Here is a 26866-nt window from a genome sequence, read left to right on the forward strand (position 1 = left end):
AAGGAGGGCAACAAAGCTGGTGAGGGGTCTGGAACACAGGCCATATGAGGAGAGGCTGAAGGAGCTGGGAATGTTCAGCCTGGAGAAGAGGAGCTCAGGGGAGACCTCATTGCTCTCTATAACTTCCTGAAGGGAGGTTGTAGTGAGCTGGGGGTCGGCCTCTTCTCTCGTGTCATTAGTGATAGGACCAGGGGGAATGGTTTCAAGCTACGACAGGGGAGATTCAGGCTGGACATGAGGAAGTATTACTTTTCAGAAAGGGTGGTCAGGCACTGGAATGGATGCCCAGGGAGGTGGTGGAGTCACTGAGCCTGGGGGTGTTCAAGGAAAGGCTGGATGTTGTGTTGAGGGACGTGGTTTAGTGGGAGCTATTGGTAATAGGCAAACGGTTGGACTGGATGAGCTTTTAGGTCTTTTCCAACCTTGGTGATTCTATGATTCTATGACTTCTTAAAAGAGACCCAACACAGCAGCATTCCCTGTCCCTATCCACTTCCAGTGTGAGATGTGGTCATTCTAGATATGAGCTTAATGACAGCAACAAGTACATGAAGGAAACATTTTCAGTTTATAATTCAGAGCAACGTAAAAAGAAGAAATAAAAAGGAAAAATAATCAAACATTTCCTCCCTAGGAGAGTGCTGGTCAGTTAGTACAATTAATAGATATGGGTATAAATTGTAACGTGTTGGCTGAGAAACCCATCTGAGAAGCTTGGTAAATAAACAGCTTCTAAAATTGCTGCCTCCTTCCTGACAGGTTTCACAGCATAATGAGTGCTATAAAATTTATGGTGCCTTCTGCAGTAATGTAGAGGTTTTCCAAAGTCTGCCTTAGAAAAGGATACTAAATCATGGCAAGTGCCAGCAAGCCGTAGAACTTTTTATTGTTCATTTTGTGTTTTTCAGATTGTTGTCTTTTTTTCTGTGCCAGAATGTGTCGTTTAGAGCTTTGGGGCAGCAAGAGATTAAAAGTGAGATTTAGGACGGCTTATTGTTCTGTAGCCTTGACCCTGTCAGCTTGCTGTGGTTAAGGCCTGTCCTGACCTGGGACATTTCTCACTGCCCACCTGCTGGTGACAGGCAGCAGCCTTGTTTGCCTGGTGGTGGGGACACAGCTAAATTAGAACTGATGGTGCATTGTCAAAACGTGAGAGCTTGGCTGAAGTCTACAACACATGAAGGCAAATACACATATAGTCACATCTCGGAGAGTATTCATGGTCTTGGACCACATGAAAAATTGTGCTTTGTCCAGGATAGATGTGCTGAAAACTGCACTCCCCAATCAACATGGATTTGTAAAACTGAAGATCGCTGCATACATAAGGCTTGCTTGCTTTTTCTTTTTTCCCCCCTCGTTATTTAAAGACGATAAACCAAACCCCCAAAAGGCTTTAACACAAGAGTGATATTTAGCTGTGTACAGGATGACCGCCTACGACTTAACAGGTCAGAATGCGATGCTCTCAGATCTAAGGGAGGGGGAGGGAATAAGTTTTCCTTTCCATCTTTGTATAAATTCCAATTCAGGTTTTACATCCCACATTGGTGAACCGCAAATAAAAGCTGACGAGGTGTCACATCACCCCTTGCTTCTGAACACGAGTTTGTAGGTACAAAGGCCTTTTTGGTACATATGGTGAGAACTGAACGCTGCCAGTAGTCAGAGCAGCACGGGCCGGTGGCACGGAGCAACGCACCGAGATCCCGTGGAGATGATTGACAGAACTCCAAATATACTTCAGAGAAGGCCTTGAACTCCACAGCTAATGGACTTGGTTAAAGGAACCAGAGTTTCCATCTTCCATGCTTTTTTGATTCAGTTTTGGATTTTTGCTTGGGAGTTGAGGAGTAGCTCTCCTGAGAATAAGGCAAAGGTGCAACCTGAGTTTCCTCAATAGGATGAAGTTTTCTCAAAACTGGCTGTAGTTTATCTTCTTGCTGCTTGAAATCCAGTTCCACACTAAAAATGAGAAGAAAAGGCAATCAGCTACTGCGTTATGATGGCAGTGCTATTTCAATTAAAGCAACATCTGACAACGCTATGGAAAGGCTTAATTTATTAAAATCAAATACAAAATAAACACTTCAACTGCTGCAGCAATTCTTAAACGTGAGACTGGAGGGAGAAAGACGAGGCGTGGGGAGATGCTGGTAAATAGGATCCTGATGCCTTCTTCCTGTGGAGGAGGGCAGTGAGGATGCTGGCTGTGTGGTGAGGGAAGGTGGTGCTCCTTGTTCTCATCCTCCCTGTGCAGGAGGGCTCTGTTGCTGCTCCTGGGCTCTGCTCTCCTGGCTGTGTGCCTCCTGCTCGTGCTGCTCCTCCTCCATAGGTGAGGAGAACTTTCTTTTGATAAAACCCATAGACAAAGAGGCTGTCCTGGCATTTTGTTGACTGTGGCTTGTTTGTTTCAAGCTTTACCATGAGTTAATTTCACCAAATTGACTCCTAACTATGAGTCTATCATAGTTATGTACTTCTCTATGATAAATTGGGACATTAAGAACTTAGTTCTCCCATACACTGCAAGCCTTCTCCTTATGCTGATAGCCCTGTAGGAAGGATGGTGACAAAAAACCTACTGAGCCCCTGCTGTGAGTGAGTGCTGGGGCAGAAACATCTATGGATGGCTATCTTTATTTAGCTGATAGGATGAACCCATTTCAGTAATAGCTAGTGTGTACTCATTTTTTTGATTTGCTATTAAACATAGAAATAAGGGAAACACTCCTTTCATCCTAAGCTTGGATTCAAAATGTACTTAAGATCCAGGCTACTCCTTCTGAATTCTAAGCGCTCTCGACTACAAAATCCTACTAGCAATTAAGAAATGTCATAAAGATGAAATTATAACTCTTATTTCAATAGAGAGAGCTAGAGATTCAAGTTCAGCTAATTAAACGAGGCACAATATGAACTTCAGTAAAACTTTACTTCTGTCTGATGGCCAAATCTAGGCTACTTTCTTTCCTATACCGTGAAATGCCACAGTTTCAGTTGCATTTGTATGTCAGTCTCTGGCTGAGCCCTACGGTGACTCTTTTCATCCTGCCTTGGACATTACACTGCAGCTGGGTGTTGAAGGGTAAATTTAGGAAACAGTGACATTGATGGCATGTTAGGAACAGAGACTTTAATTTCTTTCTTCCCTGCATGTTGCTTGTTATTTTAAAATGAACATTTGTTTTGAGCATACGCACATTAGAGCAGCATCTGCACGTACTGAATTTGCAGTAAGTCACAGTGTTGGATATCCTGCTACTACAAGGGCAGTTCTAAGACCACTGAATCTGCTGTTCATCCTTGCTAATGCAGGAACAGTGCAGCCTTCAACTTAAGAACACGTTCGTTTTTCCAGTTTAGCTTGCAAAAAGCTCTTGGTTAGATAACTGGTATGAATTTTGTGGGAAGATTCATCAATCCATTGTAAACAGCCCAGCACATCAATGCTCTCAGTAATGCAGTGAAAGAATCTCGGATGAAATAGATTCTGGCATTGGTAGAGGTCAGTTCAAAATGTTATTCTTGCATTCAGCTGGGAAAGTCTCTGAAGAGCTGCTCAAAATCAGGGTGAGAAATACATCACTCTAAGGAAGCCAACAGCGCAGCAAACAAAAGCCCCACAACTTTTGGAGCAGAGTAACTTTTTCAGAATTGATTTCTATTGGAGGCAGACTTGAGGGGGAGAACTCTTAGTTCTGGTCCAGACAAATTCTCTGCTGCATCGCTCTCTATTTGCAGCTCATTGAAGGCTGTTTTTTTTTTTCTTCATCAATTTACATCAAAATAAAATCTTTTTTTCTGAGAAGCAGAAAGAGAATGAAAGAAAACTGTATTATCCCAGCTTTTGCAGCTGTGTAAGAATTGTTGTCTATCAGGATCAATTTATTTAGCTTTGTAGGTGTTCTAATGCAACCATTCCTTTGAGGCAAACGATTTGTTTGCTTGTGAGCTTGGGATGTGAGCATACTGTTGGTGCTGCAGAAATAAGACCAAAGCCTCCTTACTCTGTGGCTTTTCATCTCTCCCTAACTCAGCTGTTGCTGATTTCACATTTGGTTTTAACATTCTATCAAACATATGGAATGCTATTAAACTCAGCAAGCGTTACGTATTTGTGTGACCTCTGTGTTGTTGTTACATAGGGCTGGATATTCCCTACAGACTGTTCCCCCATCCTTCCAGTTCTTGCTTTCATGAACTAGTTTGTGTCACCTGTCACAGCTCTGACAGCTTCACTCTGCTTAGTGGTATTTTTATATCCCAAGTAACTGTAGGTTTCCTCTCGAAATGACCTTTCCCTGAGATGCTCTCTGTGCCACGTGGCTCTTTCCACTTTCAAATTGTTTTCATCTCTTCAAGTGTCCTCATGGTAACTCCATCAACTGAATTAGTGAGGGCCATATGTATGCTCTTCTGTCTTTATGCACTATGGAGGTTGTTGGCTTTGGAAGTGCTTCTCCATATTGAGATGACAGAGTGTATTTTTCAGTAGTTAGATTGGCGATTATGAATAAACCCTACAACAACAAGAGATGAATCTGAATATGAGAAATGGTTCTGGTGTCACAAATATGCACCTGTGGCATGCTATGCATTCACTTAGCAGCGTTGTCCAGTTCGTCTCCATTCTCAGTGCCTATCTGAGGTTTTCCCTTTGTGCAGCACCTTGCACAGATGGGCTCTTTTGGTTTTTCTGAGCGCCTATAGACAGCATTGTTTTGTCTGTGATAAGAAAAATTCTGTTTTTCTGTGTGTTTTTTTTCTTCTTTTTTTTCCTGAGAGCCACCATATATTCACAGGGTTTGTAACAGAATCGTGGCATTTTCATGTGAATCAGTGTGTGCGTATATGTGTCAATCCCATGGAAATTTGGCCAAAGGAAATCAAACAGCAGACCTCTGAGAATTGTGTCATTAAACACAGGCGAGAACTTTGTAATTAAAATCTCTGAGATTCTGTCACAGTGAGCCAGTTCTGATCCAGCACTGATCAAAAGCATTGCTGCAGTTGCAGCTGAGGATGCTGTCAGCGTGTGCCTGACTGAACCCCTGAGCACAGGACCCCACGTCTGCTTCTCCAGTCCTGTGTTCTGCTCATGACTGATACGTGCAGGCAGAACCCAATGCGTGATCGCATTCTTTTTTATTTCTGTTCTTTCCTGTTTCCTGGGCCCTGATGTTATTTACTGCACAGTGTGTGCGTGCAGCGAAGCCCGGCAGAAACGTGAGTCAGGGTCTGCTCTGTCCATAGGAAGCATCGTTCCCTTGCTGTGCGAGTTTGGTTTGCAGCGAGTGAGGCGGCGTTGCCTTGAAAATTATTTTCATTCCGTGATGTTAATTTCAGAATTGTAGTCAGCAGGAACCTCTGTGGGGTTTCTGTGTTTGTTTTTGCTTTGGGCTCAGTGTCCCCCAGCCTCTGCTTTCGGTTCGTGAAGCGGAAGCTGTGCGTTCTGAAAGCAGTGGGGACTCAATCCTGTAATGCCGAGTTCTCCAGGATAAACTCAGAGAGCTTTTCAGTGCAGGGTTTGAACACCACGTATCCTCAACAGCTGCTCAGCCACGTATGGTGCACGTGGGTTACATGCAGTGCTTTCCAGAGGTGTCAGGGCTGTCTCCCTACCCAGGGCCCACCGCAGGATAAAGGAAGCGATGCAGAGCCCTTCCCAGCTGCGCCCAGGCAGGCAGGTTTGCTCCAGGCATGCCCACAACACGGCCAGCTCCCTCAGACTTTTCTTTACAGTTAATCCCATTTTCTGAATCTTAGCACTGTGCACTAGGGATTGGTGTGCTGGATTTTCTGTTTTTGGCTTCGTTAATTTTTTTTTTTAATGATTTGAGAATATACGTTAATGAGCATGTTTATTTTTTGCACGCTGGCAGTTAGAGTGAGCTTTTTCTAATTCTGTTGCAGTATATGGGATTGAAAACAGTTTGAGGAGTCATAACCACTTGGTTTTAAACATACGGGACGTGGGAGGATATGTAGCAACAAGCTCAGGAATTTGGATGGGCTTTCTTTTTTAACGTAGTCACACGTTATTAATATGCATCATTTTAAGATACTAGATACTAACAATCTGATGTGTTGCTTACTTGTAAGACTGCAGAATCAGAATAGCCCAGATTCAGGGCTGTGTTGCTTGGGGCCTTTATCCAGTCACCTCTTGAAAGCACCAAGGATGGAGCTTGCCCAGGCTCTGGGCAGTTGGTCCTCTGCTTTCCCCTTCAAGGGGCAAACCTTTTCCTCTCTATTCAACCCAAACCTTCTTCATTATAGTTGGCATTGCCTCTGTTTACCTTGTTACTACCTAGTTTGCAGTGTTAAAGCCCAGATCCTACAAGCATTTGTAGAGCAGCTTAACTCTTTGCATTGCTAGGTGAAACAGGAATTAAGGAGTATCATTGTGTCTCCTTCCAGCTGCATTAATAGGATGACATGGAATTAGTGCATGCTGCATCTTGGAAGAACAGGACCCAGATAAGCACTAATAACTTGAAAATTAGCTTAATACACTTTTAAACAATCTCTTTAAAACCTTCCTATTTTAACCTAAATATTACAAATGCCCAGGATCCAAAACATTGTCAGTGCTGGCAAGCCATTAAGATCCATCTTTCAACTAAGGATCGTACAGTCTAGAGATAAGAATTCTGTGAGAAAGAGCACAGATTTGTTAATGTGGGTAGGATAGGTAGGAAATGTGGGTAGGTACCTGATTTTACTCTAGTGATAATATCTTAGGAATTTATGTCTACTTGTCTTACTTTGCATGCCACCTTTATATATTTTCCTAATTATCAGTGTATCTAACATCTTCACGAGAATGGCTTCCATGGGTTGCTGTGCTGCCTCCCTGACGTACGTAGCCATGATTTTAACCTGTAATGGTGTACTGAGAGTGCTCTCATAATGTTTTCAGCTGAATAGCTGGAGCTTGCCATGCAATGTCAAAGACAAAATTAAATGCTGAGAAACAGCTTGTTGCTCAGGCTGTGCTCGTATTTCAGTTGGCTTTGTGCTGACAGCATACCCTAACAAGACTCGTCTGTTTTTAGAAATATTAGTGCTGAATCTGTATTAGTTTGTGAAAGACACGTGCAGATTTTTTTGTTTTTATTGAATTTTCTCTTTAGTTTGTAAATGATGGACGATTTTGAAACTGATCCGTGATCTCTGGTTAGGGGACGTTGATCCTAATGGAGTAGGGTGATGTTTCACGTGGATTAACACTGAACAACGTTTGCTTGTTTTTACTGTTTGAAATCATTATTTTTAAATAACTAATATAATGACTGCTTATTAATACCTAATGAGTGGGAGGCTAGTAGATGGAGCCAGGCTCCTGTTGGTGGGCCCCAGCAACTGGACAAAGGGCAGCAGGTACAACGCAAGCACTGAGAGCTGCCCAGAGAGGTGCTGGGGTCTCCTGCTGTGGAGGTATTCCATACCCACCTGGATGCCTAGCTGTGTGACCTGCTGTGGGGAAGCTGCATAAGCAGGGGTTGGACTGGGGGGTCTTCAGAGCTCCCTTCCAGCCTCTCTGGTTCTGTGACTGTGTGAAAGCCTTCATTTCTCTCAGAGGTTCCAGCACTGCAGTGTGACTCGTGGTGGAGAAGAGGATCGTACAAGGCAATCTGTCTTAGCGGTAGTTTTATCAGAGGATTTCTCTTCTATCCCTTCTGACTACTTATCTTGTCAGAGTAATTCAGGCTTCTCATAGTTCCCCTGTTTTGCACCGTCTTCTGCATTTAGACTTCTTGCCTGCAGCATGTATTCTCCTACTCTGACAAAGAGCTGAGCTGAGTTTTGCTAGAACTTCCCCTGGAAACGCTGCTGTAGGCAAATGCCCAGCATGGATAGCTGCAGTCCAAGTGGCTGTTCTGGTGGGAAATGCTGTTATGTGTATGCAAGGAAACACTTCCATTGTTTGCAGTGAATGTAAGAGGTAAAAACTGGGAAGTTGCTTAATTTAAATTCTGCTGACTCGAAATTGAGACCTTAAAATAATAATTCAGATTGGATTTGGGTTTTAGGTAACGAGACAAAAAGAGCATCTCTGATGGCAGCGTGCTCTGCTGCAATTTCCCAGTCTGTCTTGAGAAAGAAATTGCTGGGGATGAGCAAGCAGAGAGGCAGGGTTGGCCTTTAGTATTGACATGCTCCTAAGTACTGCTGTAAAGGATAAATAAATCAATTGGTTCCTTCCCCTGCACTGAACAGCATCTATCTCTTTGCAAGTTAGTCAGCAAGGAGAAAAGGTGGAGTTGAAGTTCTCCATCCTTTTTACCTTCACTGCTAGGAAGCTAGGAGCTAATGCACAAATAGGTGCAGATCTGGCTAAATCAGAGACCTAGTGGAGAAACATGCAGGTTTTTCAGACCTGGTCAGCAGAAGTGCATTCATTTTAGTTTGTTATCTGTAGTTAATAGCCATCTTTATGGATTTCCTTTTGTACTGTACTGCCTAATTTTCTTAAATACTTTCCTGATGTATTTCAGAAAGAAATACATTTTCAGAACGTTTTATCCCTTTGTGTAACAAAGAGAAGAAATCCCTGCTGAAATGATAATCTGAGTTGCATTTGTTTTCGTCTTACCTGCGACACATGTAAATATGCAGTTGCTTTTCTTTAAGCCTCTCTGTAATGGAGGAGGGCAATTAAGCTGTCAGTATGAAACACATCATCAGACTCCTGGTGGCTTCATGTCATGCCCACTGATTATCTGCCTTACATTCCTTCCTTACATAAATACATGGCAAAAAAAGCCTCTTGGCTGATAAACTTGAGGAGGGGAACCTCTGCTTTAGAGCTAAATGAAACGTGTCCTTTTACCTTTGCACCTGATCTATTTCCAGTGAGTGAACTCCAAGCATTTCCTTCTGCAGAAGAAATTCTAGCAGCTACAGACAGGAAATTCCAGCAGGTATAAACAATCTTTATAAAGCCTTTCAGCTTTGAGCTGTTTGTAATTGCTTATTGGTTTGACAGTAACAAACAGACCTGTGTTCATGTAACGGATCATACACCTTCAGAATGAGTCTGTATGCATGCAACAGGTCTGTGTGTGTTGCATGAAGACTGAGGATGTCTGATGTAAAGAACTTACAGCTGCAGTTCATGTTGGGTATTGGCCAATGGGATAAAATTCCTGCACTATAAATGTGGAAGCATGTAAAAGCCTGGGTAGTAACATCATCTCACTGGTTAAACTGCCTGGATTGAATGTGTATGTGGTTATGTTTGCTATAAAATCTCTTGGAATTGCTTCCCCAGTCCAGTGCTTACTGCTATAAAAGTCAATTTATGTTGAGTTGTTGAATAGAAAATTCTAAGGATTTGTAGCTATGTGAAAATGAGGCTTGTGACTTGCGGTGCTTCACACCCAAGATCTGCAGCAGTGCTACTGACCATAGTAATCTGCAGCTCTGATCTGAACATTTTAGACAGTTATTTGTTGAATTTAAATAACTGAGGGTGAATTTATTTTCTGTTTGTTGAGCTGTTTTTTTTTCTGTATTGTATACATGGAAACAAAACAATGGCAAAAAAACAAATAGAATCCCAACAACTGAATCAAGGCTGACATTTGATATTGCACTAATGAATAAATCATTACCTCTCATTCAGTACGAAGTGGGATGGGAGGATTGTGACCCACCTGTAGATGATACACGCGCTGTTCCTGCACGTGTCGCAGTTGGCCGTGTCTTGACCGGTCCGATATGAAAGCCTGCAACGATAAGAACACCAGGTCATTCAAATGTCATTTAACAGATTTTTGCCCTCAATGAGTGCTTTTTGTAGAAATGAGAACTTCAGGAATTGATGATGATTATTTTTTTTATCTGTAATACTTAATGGGATGATAATATTCATCTTTGCTGGGGGTGGTGATTATTTTGGACAACAAGCGATTGATTGTTGGAAAAAGATTCATTTGTTATATTTTTTGTATATTGATGGAATACAAAAGGAAATCCAGTTGAGTGCTCTTTTTAGCTAAAGCCTCTGTGTGCCACATGCTGAACCCTCACTGCAAATGGACACAGCAGATGTGATGCTGCTGTGTGGCTTTCTTCTCTTCCCAAATACATACGGCTTCACCTCCTTACTGGTGATCCTAGCCACGGTGCAGATGGAGCTGAACTTGTGAGGGGATGTGAAAGATAGCAAGAAAGGGTTCTGTAGGTACACAGGAAGGAGGAGACAGACCAAGGAGAGTGTTTCCCCTCTGACGAAAGGTAATGGGGAGCTGGCTTCCTCAGGCATAGAGAAGCTGAGGTACTCAATGAGTGCTGTGCCTCGGTCTTCACAAGTGGTCAGGCTTCCCACGTCTGCCAGGACCTTCAGTCTCTAGGTGAGGCTGTAGGCAGTGATTTCTGTCCCACTGTAACAGTGGAACAAGTCTGAGTCGTCTTGAAATGGAATGTATGTAAGTCCATGGGGCCAGGTGATATCCATCCTAGGGTTCTGAAAGAGATGGCTGATACCCAGGCTGGATGTGGCTCTGGGCAGCCTGGTCTGCTGGTTGGTGACCCTTCACATAGCAGGGGATTGGAACCGGATGAGCATTGATGTCCTTTTCAACCCAGGCCATTCTATGGTTCTTTGATTCTAAGGAGCATAATAGTGGAAAAATGTACTTAGTCATTTTGTCCTTTGGGTCTAAAGACATGTTGTGGTTCTGTGAGAAGAAAATACCATTTGAATACTGTTTCCTTTTCTCACCTGGCCTGTATCTATCTGTTGTCACAGCTCAGTCTGAAGCTTGCTAATGCTCTTAACTTACAGGCGCGTTCTCTCTGGTGTGGTCAGTTTGGAAGGAAAAAAAAAGCCTGTGGCATAGAAATGCTTTTCTGTACATGGGCAGGAATTTCATTAAAATAAATGTATGAAATTACAAAGAAGAAAATAGCCTGCATAACCACGCAAATGTCCTTGCGTGAGGATGATTTTAAAATGAAAATTAAGTCACAGAATCATAGAATCACAGAGTCACAGAATGGCCTGGGTTGAAAAGGAGCACAGTGCTCATCCAGTTCCAACCCCTGCTATGTGCAGGTCGCCAACCAGCAGCCCAGGCTGCCCAGAGCCACATCCAGCCTGGCCTTGAATGCCTGCAGGGATGGGGCATCCACAGCCTCCTTGGGCAACCTGTTCCCCTGCCTCACCACCTTCTGGGGGCCACATCATCCCATCAGCTGACGTCAGTCAGTTCCACATTGGCTTTGCAGCACAGAGGGGACAGCAGGACCTCGTCTGTGCTTCCCTCACACAGCAGCAATAACAAAAACTGCAGCATTTGCAAAAGAGTTGATTTAATTTTCATGTGACAAAATACCAGACCTCTAGAATGTAAAATATTAATGGAAAACAAGTGGCAAGGCATGTGCTCGTCCCTAACGTGGAAATGCAGTTGTTGGCTATTTTTTGGTAACTGACTCCTGATGATTTATCTCGGTGAGCACACTGCCTTTGTATGGCTTTGTTGTCCTTTCTAGGAAAACTACCAACTCTTATTATGTTAAAGGTTTGAATTTTATATTGTTTTTAAAGTTCATTAGGTTACTTGCATATTTTATATAAAAGATGTTTTTAAGCGAGAAGAAACGTATCGGTGTGACCTTGAAGGCAGAGAGTGGATGTGGCATTGGCTTAGATCAGGCTCGTCTGCCCAGGAAGGCACTGCTCCGGCCATTGGGAGCACTGGGATGTGTAAATGGGGTGGGACGTTGTCACGGCAGGGCGCTCTGCCATGGGGATGGAGCTGCTCAACACAGCACTACTGCAGGCAGCAGTTAATAGGGCGAATCTGCTGCTTCTGTAAGACAGACTTCTTTTTTTTTTCCCCGTGAAAGAAAAATGCAAGGTAGAGTTCTTGCTGTTCTAATTGTTGGTGGTTTTGTTTTTGTTTCCACACCTGTTTTACGAGCACTGGGACCGTGCTGGATTTAAAACCTGATACCAAGTAATAATGTGCCCTTGGAAATAATTTTTATCTGGAGGAATGCACTGAAATTAACTGCACTGCTAAATTTTAACACAACTACAAAGGCAAGCTGGCAAAAGAACTGCAAGTAGAACTCTCTGCGAGGTACCATTCCATATGGGGGATAAAGCAGCACTGCTTTGCATTTGCTTGTACTTTTTTGTGCTCTCAGGGGTGAAGTCATTTCTGTTTTGCAGTTCCGCTTTGATTATTTGGAGGCAGACATTCAGGTTGTCACTGCAGCATTAAACTTGGACTTGTACAATTATTTTTTCAAGCTATTGATCAAATACTAAAAACTCTTAGCAAGGACACAACACCTCAAGTTTACAGATAAGCTGTTGAAAGCCTTTATTTACCGAGGACATAAATGGTAGTTAATAATCGCCTTCAGAGGAATACAGCACTGTTGTCTGAATGCCTCTTTATAGATAAAGACATAAACATGCTGCGTAGGGTGCCAGTTTTTTTCATTAGATGTCAGTTGGGACATTTTAATTCCTCTTTGTAAGCCTGCAAAGTACCCTTTAATATACAGGTAATTAGCTGTTTCAGAGCCTAACGGCCTCCTGCTCTGCACCGCTCTGCTATTCCTGCACTGTGCTGCTGGGCTGGGTAACAAGTAGAACAAGTAGCTTAAGAAGTTTCTCCAAGTCCAGCTTTGGCACAGAGCTTAGAAATGCTTCAGCAACAAGGGTTCAGTCTCAAATTGATTGCCATGTTAAAAACCATGCAACGTGTCTCTGAATCGTTATCCTTCGTTTGCTCTGTAATACGGGCGTATGTGCACTGATCACTGCCTTCATTAGTGAGCCGGTTTCATAGTCGTAGAATGGCTGAGTTGGAAGGGTTGTCAGCCACTAGATCAAGTGCTAGATCAGATTGCACAGGGCTCCATCCACCCTGGCCTTGAGTACCTCCAGGGATGGGGCATCCACAATCTCTCTGGGCAGCCTGCTGCAGCACCTCACCACTCTCTCAATGGAAAAACTTCCCCCTGATACCTGATGTAAATTTTCTCTCCTTCCCATTTCCTCTTGTGCTGTCGCTGTCTACTTGTGTAACAAGTTGTTTTCCCTCCTGTTTATATCTCCCTTTAAATATTGGAAGGTCCTAATGAGGTCTTCCTTCAGCCTTCTCTTTTCCAGACTGAACAAACCCAGCTTCTTCAGTCTGTCTTTGTAGGAGAGGTGCTCCAGCCCTTGGATCATCTTTGTGGCCCTCCTCTGGAGTCTGTCCAGAAGCTCCACATCTTTTCTGTGTGGGGGGCCTCACGCTTGGTTGCAGTACTCCAGATGGAGCCCCATGAGGGCAGAGTAGAAGGGGACAACACCCTTGCTGTCCCTGTTGGCCAGCCCTGTTCTGATGCAGCCCAGGATACCACTGGCCTTCTGGATTGCAGGCACACCCTGCTGGCTCATGTTGTTAAGTTTTTCACCTGCTGAGACCCTTAAGTGTTTCTCAGCAGGGCTGTTCTCAAGGAGTTGTTCTTCTCCCAGTCTGTATACATATCTGGGATTACCCTGACCCAAGTGCAAAACCTTGCACTTTGCTTTGTTAAACCTTATTAGGTTCACAGGGGCCCACCTTTCAAGTTTATCAAGGTCTTTCAGGATGGCATCCCCTCCTTCTGCTGTGTCAACTGCATCACTCGGCTCGGTGTCATCAGCAAGCTTGCTGAGGATGCACTTGATCCCATCATTGATAAAGATGTTAAAAAGCACTGGTCCAAGACCAACCCATGGGGGACACTGCTCGTCACCTGCCTCCACATGGACATACACCAGTTGACCACAACCCTGTGGCTGTGACCTTCCAACCAATTTCTTAACCATCAAATAGTCCACCCTTCCTATCTCTCCAATTTAGAGATAAGTAAGTAAGATCAGTAAGTACCTTACTGACCAGGTACTGACAGCACTATGCCTGTAACATTCTAGTTGCCATGAACTCATTGAACATTCATAGGCTGGTTGCTTATTTAGCAGAAGTTTGGAAAAGACTTCTTAAGATCCCCATGTCCAGCCCCAACCATCCCCACCATGCCCTCTTAGTGCCACGTCTCCATGGTTCTTGAACCTGCTCATCTTCAAATGCACAGTAATCCCAGATCTTCAAGTATTTTAAGACATTTCTTAATTGATGGTATTTGACAGGCTCAACCTGATAGAAACGATGCTTGAATATAAGTATTAAGCAGGATTTGGTTTTTGGATGATCATTTTGAAAGCCCAAATTCTCAGCTGGCATGTTTGGCTCTGCTTGCTTTTAGCCTCATTGCCATTCACCAACTACACTGATATGTGATGATTTTTTCCTACTCTGATGTAATTTATGATAAACTTTTCTTAAAGTAATATTTCCCTTATGGAATATATTCAGCTTTTTCAGAGGTGATTTTTCTTTTGCACAACAGATGAAGTGATGTTGCCTTCTCTGAAGTCTCCCTGCCTTGGATTTCTTCCTAGGAAGCCTTCCCTGCCTGGCCTCACAGCACTTGGTTTCTGTAAGGCAGTGTGATAGCTCTGCAGCCAGTTCTGCGTTGTACAAGTGTCTCTCCAGTATGAATTCAATTACATATATAAACTGAACTGCTTATGAAATAATTCTGTTGTTTTTACCCTAGGGCTATGGACTTCTACTTGTTTTTATGCAATTATCTACATAAACACATGCAAAGAATTCATCTACCTCGTGCCAACACAGATTTTACTATGAGAATAGTAGTTTTGCGTGTAGGTCTCACACAGTGAGGTTGGATTTCACGTGCAGACAGTGAAAAATAGAGCTGGTAAAGGTGGTTATCCTCATTACTAAGTGGTGGAGCAGTGTGAGCACATCTGGGTATCGGGGTGAACAGAGCGATGTTGTGGTTGTGCTGTGTGAGATGGAGTGTTTTGAATAAAATCCTTTCTTGCCTCCACTTAAAAATAATCTAATAAGATGAATCCAATTTGGAAGAGGTCAGCCTACAGACCAGGCAACTTTTTCTTCACTGGTAAACTCACAGGTATTTTTTCAGTATTTATTCAAGTAAAATGTGAGGTTTTCCCAGAAAATAAAGATTGCTACAGAACATTTGTTTTCTTTTGAGAGAACTGAAAGTTGGCTTTGGTCTGCTTGAGACTCAAAGCTGAGCCCTTCACTCTGCACTCAGTGAGATGCCTGGGAGCCAGGAGCTCCCATCGGCGATGTGCTTTGCTTAAAGAGTCATTCAGCCTTGCAGCTCATTCTGCAGTTTTAATGCTGTGATTTTGGGACTGCTGCATTGGTTTAAGCGTAAGAAGAAGAACATTTCATAACTAGCTTTAATCTCCCTTTTTTCATCCTTTCTTATAGCAAAAACAAATAGCAAGAGAAACAGAACAGTGGTAGGCGCAGGGTGATTGATCATTAAATTCATTTGAAAACCCGTTTGAAAAAACAATCAGAGGGACATATTTATCCCAAAGATTTCATTGTGTAAATGAGCCCTATTGGCTGGAGATGAAGGCTGTGTACCTGGTGTGGGCAAACTCTGGACTTGGCCTCGTGGGGAACTCGATGGTCCTTGAGGTCCCTTCCAACCCAAGCCATTCCACGAGTTGTGTGATTGGAGCTCACCTGCGTACCATTGCTGATGCTGAGACATGCTCATGCTTTGTAGATGTTGAACAGCCAATTTTTCCTTTTTCATATACACCAAAAAACATTGTTATTCCCAGAGCTTCATTCTTTGGCACCTTACACCTTGTATTTTGTTTTCATATGGGTGCGTGCGGGTGGGCCTGGTTAGCCTTGTGCATTGCATGATGCTGTATGGTCCAGATACTTGGGGAGGCATGGATGTAGGTTGGTTTGCTGCTGTGGCTGTGTCTAATTAACTGAGTAACCTTGCTAAGGGTATCTGATCTCCATACTTAGCTTTTCACACGTGGTTGTTATCTCCATTGCGTATTATATGCAGGAGGCTTTCCTTCTATTGCATTTCTTTCAGCATTCTTGGCAGAAGCAGGACTTAACCTCAATTAACACTTCCAAGTATTAAAATATTATAATGAAGAACAGCCATTTTGCTGACACATACTGGCAGAAACTAATAATAGGCTGCAGTTTTCAGAGGAGCTGAAGGGAATTACACTCCTAAATCCCTGTGAAAGGCAGAATTTGGGCAGCCGCTTGAGGCACCTTTTGAAAATACCAACCGTAACACATCAAAACTATCTTTGCATGTGAGTTAAGTCTTTGCTGGTATAAATCATAGACTACACTGAGGTGAGGGAGGGAAGCATAGAACTGTATGTGCTGGGTTCCTTCCGTTGTGTGGTAGGTAGCTAGTGAGAGAGCACTACCTCACGTGTCCTGAGCAACTATTAAAAACAAACAGAAAATCTCATAAAACAATTTGTGAGGGTAGTTCTGTTTATGTCTGGATGTCTTCCATTATCCGCAGGGATGCAGGGAATGCTTCATATTAATTGAGTTACTTAATGGCACGGTTTTATAGAAGTGGCTGTGCTTCAGAGTGCATTTATGCTCTGATGGGTCTGCTCGTTAGATGATACTGATGCTCATCGTGCTTTTATGTACTGCCGCCAACAAGGAGGATAAACAGACTTCAAGGAATATTTTTTGTTGTTGTTGTTGAGGCTTTTATTAAAATACAGTGCAGCAAATTGTCATAAGAAGGCAGTGGGCCTTTGAAGTTGTTCTGAGTGACAGCTCTGGGCAGCACTGGATAGCTGGGGAAGCGTGGACCACCGTTCTCCTTGGTATGAATGGGCATTGTGTTTCCATGCGCTGCCTGGTCCTGCTGGGACAACGTGCAGCGTAGAGCTAAGCACAGTGATGTTACCTCTGTGTGCAGAATAATGGTTTTAAAATAAACAGTCTAGTGGTGAACTTCTCAAAAGCGGCGTTTCCTATTGTAAAGTATTGAAGCACTAATATGGCTAATAACTGTGCTTCAGGAGAAAATTATCTGTACTTAATATCAGCATAATTTGCTTTTGGCAGAATAGATGACTTCACTGTGTTCTGAGTACTGTAGTTATCCTCACGGCTTGAATAACCATGATACAGCTACGCAAACTAATTGATGTGTTTTGCAGATGAAAGTATATCCTGCTTAGCCGTAGAGTCTTAATCTAAACTAGAAAAGACTTGGCATTATGTTGGGTTGGAAAGCTTTCTCATCTAAACACACTTCTGCCAGCTAAGTCATGTTTCTGCTGGAATCCTGTTTCAGATTCCCTTAGGAAGCTGCACCCAGAGCAGTGATACATACAGATATGCAGATAAAGCACCTCGGATCAGCTGAGCTCATAGAAGGGTGTTCTGTGACATCTGCCTGGTAGTTTGGTAGAAAAACTGACTTAGCCTTACTGTTGCTGTCACCAATTAATCACCAATTAAGCGTTTTCATTTATGAAAGATATTGGTGCAACCAAAATAAATGAATAAAAAAAAATATAGCAGGCTTTTGGCAATCAACTTGATGCTTAAACTTTGTCAGGCTACCTCTCGGTTAATTGAGTTCTTTAATTTTAGAGATGTGCCAGGTTTCTTTTTTTCTTCTTCCTATGTTTTCACCTGAAGCTTTTATTTATTAATCTCTGGAGAATTTTTTTTTTTTTTTTTTTTAACTGTGTTTTATTCATTTCTTGAGTAAAAGCCCTGGGAATCAGTCCCAGCTGTGTCTCCCACCAAACACCGGTCCCTTCTGCTCACGTGCAGGTCACAGAATCAGACAGTTGTTGGAAATGATCTCTCAGATCCCCAACTCCACCGTGCCCACTGCCCACATCCCTACAGCTATGAACACCTCTATGGCCAGTGGCCCCACCAGTCCCTGGGCAGTCTGTGCCACGGCATCGCCACTCTTTAGGAGAAGAGATTTTTCCTAATGTCTGAGCTGAACCCTGCCCAGTGCAACTGAAGGCCATTGCCTCTGGTCCTGTTGCTGTTACCTGAAGAGAAGAGACCAACCCCTCACAGCTGTGGAGAGCAATAAGGTCTCCGCTGAGCCTCCCATTCTCCAGACTGAACAATTACAGTTCCTTCAGCCACTCCTCATAAGCTTTGTGCTCCGGACCCTTCACAGCTCCATCACCCTTCTTTGGACACACTCCAGTGCTTCAATGGCTTTCTTGTAGTGTGGGTCCCAAAACCTAACGCAGTGCTTGAGGTGCAGCCAGGTGTGACAAAGAAGAGGTTAGCCTCACCAGCGGTGTGGAAGCTCTTGGAATATTTAGAGCAGCTAGAAAAAAAGATGCTTTCGTGTGCCCTGGGTCAGGTTGGGTTGATTTGTGTTGAGTTTGTTTGCAATAGCTTGGATGTAGGTAGGGTACAAGTATGAGTAAAGGCCAGCTTTTCCCTGTAGCTGTGCAGAGTCCCCCAAAGAGCTGTGACCATGCTGTGCACCCAGCATAGGATGACACATGGGTGACTGCAGGGCAGGGAGGGGATTGTCCCCCTTTGCTTTGCCTCTGTGAGACCCCAGGCTCAGGGAGTCAACACAAGTAGGACATGCAGCTTTTTGAATGGGTCCAGAGGAGAGCCATGAAGATGCTCAAAAGGCTGGAGCAAATCTGCTGTGAAGAAAGGGAGCTGGGAGTGTTCAGCCTGGCAAAGAGAAGGCTGCAGGGAGACCTCATTGCAGCCTTCCAGTGCAGGAAGGGAGACCAGATTGTGGCCTGCCACCTCTGGCTGCCGTAGGAATGCTGGGGAAGGCCAGCATTCCTATTATTATTCTGGGTACAAATGTTCTAACGTGAAAAAAGCAATAGCAAGAAAAACAAAGCAAAAAAAAAAAAACAACAAACCATGCCCAATTTCAGTAACTCATTTTTGAAAGCTGTTTTTAACTGATGGTGGAGGATGAAAGTGGGAATCCTGTGGTAGTTAAATATCAGAATCACTTTCCACTTTTTTTTTCTTTATATGTATAGGTCTTGATATTACAGGGCTCAAATTATTCATTTGGTCTCTGAAATTACTTTGAAATGTACTGGAGCTCAATGGTGAGATTTTTAGGCTGTTTCCAAGACAGTAGTTTGTTGTTTTTTACTGGATCCTGACAGTTGGAAGCAGATGACTAATTTTCTTTTTGAGGTATTTGCACTGTGGGCGTATGGCATAACTCCCAAGACAGCAATTCAAGTGCTTTCACCTCGTAAATACGTTTTTATATTATACTCAGGTTAGTCAGGAAGTGGAGAGTTGTTGTGTTTTTTTCTTTTTTAATGACTGTATCTTAACAGGGTTGCCTTACGATTAAAATATAAAAGAAGCCCAACGCCTGAGAATGAAAAGAATTAAAGCTATTTCAAATGAAATCAGAAAATCTTGAAGGAGCCAGAAGCGTTTGAGGCCTAGCCTGTCTCTTGAATATCTCTGTGCCTCTGTCATGCCATCAAAAAATGAGAGGGATAATTGAAATGTCAGCTCTGCATTAATAACAGTTCAGGGAGTTTGTTTGCTAGGGCTGAGCTCTGCTGCCTGGGCCGAATGCTTCCCACAGGTTTCTGCCCCTCCTGCACTGCGGCCCATCATCAGCCCTTGTGCACAGACCATCGCAGCACAGGCTTCATGTCAGTAGGCTCCACTCGGAGCAAAGGGAATCCCATAGGTAGCAGCTAATCTTATGTTTATGGGTGAAAAATGGCATTAAAACACAGCACCTCAGATTTTGCTTGTCTCAGAGTTTTAAATTAGGAAGGATACTAGCATGCAGTGTTTCCATGCATAGGGGAAATGAATCCCTTCTATTCTTTTATAACTGCAAAGCGGCTGAGATTTCAGTGCAAGCTCAAATACTTTGTGTGCATTACATACATAAGCCAAAGCTGGCTTACAGTACTGCTACCAGCCATACTGGATGCAAACTGAAGGCTTGTTTAGAATTCTACATATTGCACAGCAGTATAACACAAAAAAGACAGTGTACGGTGGCTGGGCAGTGTTGCTATTGCTCGTGAGAAAGAGAGGGGATCTTACAGATTGGGAAAAACAGAAGGAAGGACCTTGGAAGCACAGAACTCCCTCTGTTTTAACTTGGTAAGTCCGTGCAGGTTCGCAGTACATTCTGTTTTTTTCATTTCCCTAAATAACAGTAGTTTCAGATTTCACTGCAGTACAGCAGAATCAATAGAGAAGCAGTTCTGCACTTGCTTGAGCTCTGTGCACAGATGCTCAGCAAGATCCCATCCCTAGAAATTTTCTCTGAGCTCATGCAGACGATGGCAAAGTAAAAAAATCTCATTTACCAAAGAAATGACCGAAGTCGTGCCAGGTTGAACTATTGTAGAATGTAAATTGCCTTGCTAATGTCAAATACCTCTGCTCATCTCTGCAGTTTGGTCTTTCTGATGAATTATTACACCACGCTTAGCTTCTATTTCATCTTCTTAGGGATAACCAAGAGGGGGGAAAAAAGTGCTCTACCCAATACAGTGCTCTGTTCTCTTCTAGCTTATTTGTGTGATGAGTAACATGGTGGGAAAATTCTATATTATATTGTTGCACCTGTTTTATGAAGAAAGAGAGTTAGGGGGGTCAGAGGGGTTTCAGTGTCCTGTAGGAGAGCAGCTTTCCTTTACTTGCCCCATGACATAGCCAAGCCCTGTCCTACTGCTCAGTGGGAGGCAAAACCAAACCACCACAGTGAACTTCTGCAGAAAATCTCTGATTTGTCCCCAGTTAAATATTCCATGCAAGTGCTCATTTTCTATTATTTGCATCTAACAAGGAAAAATAGTTCAGTGGCCGGGAAGAATAACCTAGACGGCTGCAGACAGCGAAGAGGTGCCCACGTTGGACTGTTCTGCATCTTTTGAATTGAATTTTGAATTTATTTTTTTACTCAACCATCTTCTACACGTCTTTGCATTTGCAAAGTCCAGAACTAAACCTCAAGAAGATACGAAACAGTGTCATGCCATAATTTCTTAAGGGGTGAGCGGAGAGCAGTACCTGGATGATGCGATTGAAGGGAAGGCCAGCACAGACATGGCAGCTGGGGCATGCACAGAGCTCTCCTAAGACTGAGCCTGCATTTTTATTTCTTAATTCTGGAACTTGGGTGGCCAGGATGCTTGACAGTTTAAAAATAAAGCACTTCTCTTTGGGCAAGCCTTCCTGCTGGAACTGTCTGTAGTCAGAACCCATTTTTCTCCAATCAGGATGAAAGATAACCATAGCTCTGGGTAAAGCATGAGGGCTCACAAGTAGGTGTCAATTAGAAATCTGGGGATTAATCTCTCGGAGAACCGACAGCAGTGACAAATTTGACACGATAAAGCTCATTTTGTCTCATTCTTACATGACTGGATAGATCTGTGGCTCACTGCTCCCTCTCTAGATTCTGATACTACCGACATTGAAAATGCTGTTATTAAAGGATTATTCTAATTGTGTGAAGTGAAAACTGGTAATTCAGTACCTAAATAACATCCTCTTTTAGAGACTAATTTAGCTGAAAAACTCTCCTTGCAGGTACGCAATTTGGACAGCTCGGTGACAGTTGGAAAAGCTCCCCTTACGATCTGCAGTAATTCATATGGATACATTTAGCAAGAACATTATAGTCTGCTTTACACTTTTTAAAAATCATTCATTGTAAGGCTTTGCTAATTCCATGCATGACCCATAGAAGTTTGCTTGGTGGCACTCTGCAGCCATTTGATGGAAAGCCTTGAACCTCTTTGTAAGTTCAGAGCTGCAGAGCTCCGCTGACACAGGGAGGTGAGGTGGCGACACTTTGTCTTGTTCCAAAAACGGGGTAAGCAGCGGTCAGGCAGACATCACACAGCCACAGAGAACACTTGAAATGCACAGGCACAGTTGGGAAGAGCAGCAGTACGTGCAGCTAACAGCTGGTACTTTTAGCAAAACGATGCATGTGTTCTGAAACTTGAATTTTCCCACTGTCATTTCTGGAGAGAACAGAGTATAAGTGCTAAGTCTGAATAACTCTGTTATAAAGGCATGTCTTTGGGTTTGTTGTTGTGTGTTTTTATTTTAGTTTTAAGTATATCCTACATACTGAACGTTCCTAACAGTTCATTTTTCATTTCTGTTTATCGCTGTTTGCTTGATGAAAATCTTCTGTTGCTGTATTTCCAATGAGGGATGTTTAGTTGCCATAAGGTGGCTGTTATGGTCGGGCTACTTTATGCAGCACTCCATAAGCATCCATAGTGTCCAGGGATTCTGGAATGTCTGTGAACTATTTTGCCCTTGCTTTTTATCCACCTTGACAATGTGATCTGAAGCTCTGATTATGAGCAATAGAATGAAGTCGTCCACCTCTTACCAAAAAAATCATACACAAAATTAGAGTCCCATCAAGTTTGGAAGATCTATGAAATACAGTCTTACTGTTTTGTGAAATACACATTATGTGCCCTTGCAGATACAGCTTCAGATTGTTTTCAGTGTTCTAATTCAGGAAGCATAATGCGAAGTTACTCCTTGAATGATTGTGATGGTCAGCCTTCTATTTGTTTCCATTTGGAGTTATGCAGAGTTTTAAGTGTGAGGGCTTAAGGATGGTTGTGCTGGCTGGCAGCAGGCATTGAAACAGTCTCCTCCAGGCAATATGCAGCTCAGACCTATAAGGAAATCTGTCCCGTGAGCAGTGGAGCTGGGAGCTGTGTCAGCATGCAGCACAGTGCTCTGCCTGGTTTGCACTGAGGAAGGCTGCACTGCTGCTCTGCAGCTGCAGCACCACTGCGAGGGCAGGAAAACGGACTTCTGTAGGGTTCCAGTGCTTATCTGGATTTCAAGGAAGGCTAAGTGAGTGTCTGAGTGATGAGCTGCAACGAGGAAATGAGCACAGAGCTGAGGGGAAAGAACCTGCAATGCATGCAAAGAGTTAGTCTTATAACTCCTTTAGCAAACTAACATTGGGAAAGCCTTAAGTTTTCATGGTATGCACTTTGAATATGGCTCACAGTTCGGGCAATGGCAAAAGTTTAGCTTTTCATGAATAGAATTAGCTGCACACTTCAAAAGGGGGAAGTAGTGACATGAGTGCCTGTAAGAAAAGGTGTTGGGACTTGGAAGCACAGAGCGCTCCTCCCTGTACCGCGAGTTGGCATGGCAGTAGTAGTGTGCTTCTCTTTAAGACTTTGTGGAAGCAACAGGAAGAAATGATTTATATCTCTCTATATATAAATCACTTATATATGTTTCTAATATATATGCTAAAATATTGAAATCTACTGTTTTGAATTGCAAGATCTGCAAAGCACCAATTTGTTAGAAATTATTTTTCCTTAACTCTGGAAAATGCATCTGAAGAGCTTTTGTGTCTCTGCCACAGAAAGGCGAATTGCTACAACCTCCATGACGTTGTGGTCCTTCTAGCTCAGGAAAGCTCTATAAACAGTGCAGCTCTGAAATACGACAAATGCAGTGATGCTAAAGAGATCAGGAGGAAATTTAGGAGATGCTCTCAGGTAGAGTAACAGGCAGAACAGCTCTGACAGCTCCAGTGGGCAAACAGAAGAGATGTATGTGAAGATCTATAGGTGAAGTCGTGTCTAGTCATCACAGTCCTACGTTCCAAAGGGCTGCTGCTATTGCATCCTGAAACTTGGCTGCATTAACATGGTGCACAATGTGATGTAATTACTGCATCACAGATAAAGCTGGCTGTATTCTTTCTGGTTTCCCTATCTTTGTTTGCAGTGCAGCTGTTGCCTTCTTTGAAGCTTATCAACAGATTGCTTTCCTCCATTTCCAAGCTTTCTCTTAGAAACAATTTTCTTAAACTTTACCCGTGCTACGTTTGTAATTGAAAAAGCAAAATGAAACCAGAGAGGTTAAAAAAAAAAACCAAAACAGTCCCAAACAAAACCATGTCGTATCATTTCTGCGGCCAGCGCATTACTTCTAAAGGCTGTGCTTTCCAGAGGTTGGATATTTGTAAGCTTTCTGAGCTTACCGTTCTCCTTAGGTGAAATAAAGAACTTGCCTGTAAGAGTATTGGCGTGTGCATAGGTGGATTGAGTTAGACAGTAGAGGTTGTTACTGCCTTCATTTGCTCTCTCCCCTTCGCCTGAGCTGAATAGCCAGACTGTGCTTGGAGTGGCTTCTGAAAAGGGAGGAAAGCAAACTGGGCAATAATTGCTTTGACTTTCATTTTTCATCATTCTTGAGTCAGGATAAGTTTATGTTCAGCTCTTGTGATCCTGAGGGTGATTGCTTGCAGTATTTGTTAGAAGTATTGGGGTAAGGCTGCTGTTTTTCTGCGCTGGATGAAGCCCTCCTCTCCTCCTTGCTTTAACATCCATGCAAATACAACGCGGTTTTGCTTCGCTTTGCTGCTTAGAAATGATAATAGGGCACCCAGATATCCTGTATTCATTGGAAGGATGCATGCAATGGCATTTAAAATCCGTCCATGAGATCATATTCTTTCAAAGCCTCTTTGAATGAGCTCTCTGAACTGCTGGTGTTGTCTGGAATTGCTGCTTTCATGTTGCTGAGAGCTCTCTGAATTCCTGAACCACTAACAAATGAATACAAATGATTGCTGAAACAGGTTCATTTAACTCTTGTCTAATATGTAGCATTTGGCCTGGTGCAGTCAAAACACTCTGGCTCATTTTTGTATGGCAAATTGAGTGCTTTGTTTATTAAAATTACTGATTTATTGCATAATAAGAAGGGCCTTGATTACTGTTCCTTCTCACAGCAAGGATTTAAGGAGCAGGTCATCGGTGTTCTCCAGCTGCAAGATATTTTCAGTTATCTGTTCATCTTCTGAGTACTTCTCTTGTTACATGTTTCACATGCAGTACCATCGTCAGCCAAGTTTTGAAGTCAGTGCCTTGTGTTTTGTTTTCACTCTTCCTGACTTAGTGTGGCTCCATACAGGTAAACAGAGCAGAATTTTGGCTTGCTTAATTGAATGCACTGTGTCTGAATACAGGCATGTCTACAGCTGTTAGAGATTGCTAACAGTTTACTAGAAGACAAAGCAAGCATAATTCAGAGCCAATAATTTGTTTTGGGTCTTTGAGCTGCACAGTGCATCACGTAATAGTCAGTTCTTTTCCCCCACCTGGAGCTGGAAGCCTGAACGGAAGCTGTAGCTCTGCTACTTCTGTTCATGCATGACTTAAATCAAAGGTTGTTTAATGCCCTTGGCTATGATGTATTTTTGTTGTTGTTGTTGTTGAGACCTCCACACAGAAAGACTGAATCGCTACTCTGCCAAAATGTTATTAAATAATGATGCATGCAAGGAACGTACACTTTTAATAATCATCTTTGATTGGGGTGTGTGTGGCTGTCACAAGCTAGCCATGATGATTTCTAACCCGTCTCCAGATCCGTGCCATGCTGTTCAGATAGATTTAATGCATCACAATTATGCTGCAGCTGATGGTAAGAGCTGTGTTGCCTGACGGCCCCAACTTTTCATTCTGTGACCAATAAATTGGAACGTGATCCTCAGTCACAGAAGAGGGGACGTGATGCGTGCTCAGTGCATCAGGTTTGGGCAGCAGGAGCCCTCTGCCTCTTGTCAGGAGTGAAGGGAAGATGTTCTTTTCTTCCTCCTGTTTTTTTCAACTGCTTTTCATCAGAGTTGAGTGCTGTATGTTGCTGCTAATTGCAGATAATGTACTACTGACATTTTGAAAAGTACACATGGATGATATTCACCCAAAGGATGATACTGCTATCTTCAGAGATGCTGATACACTTTTGCTGGCATAGACTCATTTAGTGATGAATTGCAGTAATAGCAGTTCAAGACCTACAGCATATTAGTGAAAATGAATCTACTGAGCACCAGTCCCATGGCACAACAAGCACTTAAAGAATACTGATTTTCTTGAAGGGAGAAAAATCTGATTGAGAGAGTTAGCTGTATACTCTATATTGTCTTCCTTTCTTTTTTTTCTTTTTTCTTTTTGGCCTGCAGTGCATTATTTATTTGTGTGTATTGGAAGGTATTTAATATGCATAAGAAATCCAATAGACTGCCATAAACACAGAGCACTGTTTTTTGTTTTGGTTCCTGGCAGACTTGTATATGTCTGCCAGGGAAGCAGAGATGAAGCTGTAGTAATTCTTTCATTTTCTTGTTATAAACTGACCTAACAGGAGTCAGGGGCTGCTAAAGGAAGAAATGGCAACACCCTGAAATTGAGAAGATATGTGGTGGTTTTGTATACGCAGCAGTTGGTCTTGGTGGCAAAATGTTGTAGAAATCAATGTGGTAATGGGCAAGAATTACTGGCAAAAAAGGCACAGTACCTTTTATTGAAATGGCTGCCTAATTTGAGGGGAATAAGGGTAAAGATACTTTCTTTCAGTTAATAATGCACCGGTGCTTTGTGTGAGAACAGACAGTTCTTTCAGCTCTGTAGTACACTCAGTGGAGAACAGAAGCATCCCAGGCACAGTGCTGGACTCCTTTCTGCATCTCCTTGTATATCTCACAGGTGCTAGGAAGTTAAATGGATCCAGAATACAGGGATTCCTTAAGGAAGAGAAAATGTATAAGTATGCATCTCTCCTTTCCTCCATCACCACCCTCACACACTTCGTGTCTGGCCATGAGGAGGCACATCTGGGACAAGCCCAGGGCATGTGCAGGGGGAGCTGCAAGAGCTTTGCTGCTCATTCTAAGTTTGGAGGCATTTCAATGCCCTTGTATTGAAAACAAACCTTCATCTGAAGGCTCACTGTGATTTGTAGATATTTTGCCTCCCGTTTTTATAATTAACCTCCAGTGCTGGTGTAACTGCCACTGGTTATGATTTTGCAGTTAACATCAAAGAATCAGTAAAACATCTTAATTGCCTCTTTCACACACCAGAAATGAATTCAAAACGTGTTGTATCTTCGGGTGGTGGGGAAGGACCATTTCA

General features: G+C 42.9%; 2 protein-coding genes across 4 annotated transcripts in view; one reads left to right on the top strand and one right to left on the bottom strand.

Moving 5' to 3' along the window:
- DOCK1 (dedicator of cytokinesis 1) overlaps positions 1-26866 on the top strand; it is a 273200-nt gene that overhangs the window by 89900 nt on the left and 156434 nt on the right. The gene's annotated exons all lie outside the window — the stretch shown is intronic.
- The window catches only part of INSYN2A (inhibitory synaptic factor 2A), a 40188-nt gene continuing 15254 nt past the window's right edge, over positions 1933-26866 (bottom strand). The window contains 3 exon segments of the mRNA XM_042863550.1: positions 1933-1965; positions 9666-9737; positions 15498-15663. Coding sequence (XP_042719484.1) covers positions 1933-1965; positions 9666-9737; positions 15498-15663 — 271 coding nt within the window.

The sequence above is a fragment of the Lagopus leucura genome, unplaced genomic scaffold (assembly GCF_019238085.1).
Source record: "Lagopus leucura isolate 7727_CA_CO unplaced genomic scaffold, USGS_WTPT01 Super-Scaffold_741, whole genome shotgun sequence".
Classification (NCBI taxonomy): Eukaryota; Metazoa; Chordata; class Aves; order Galliformes; family Phasianidae; genus Lagopus; species Lagopus leucura.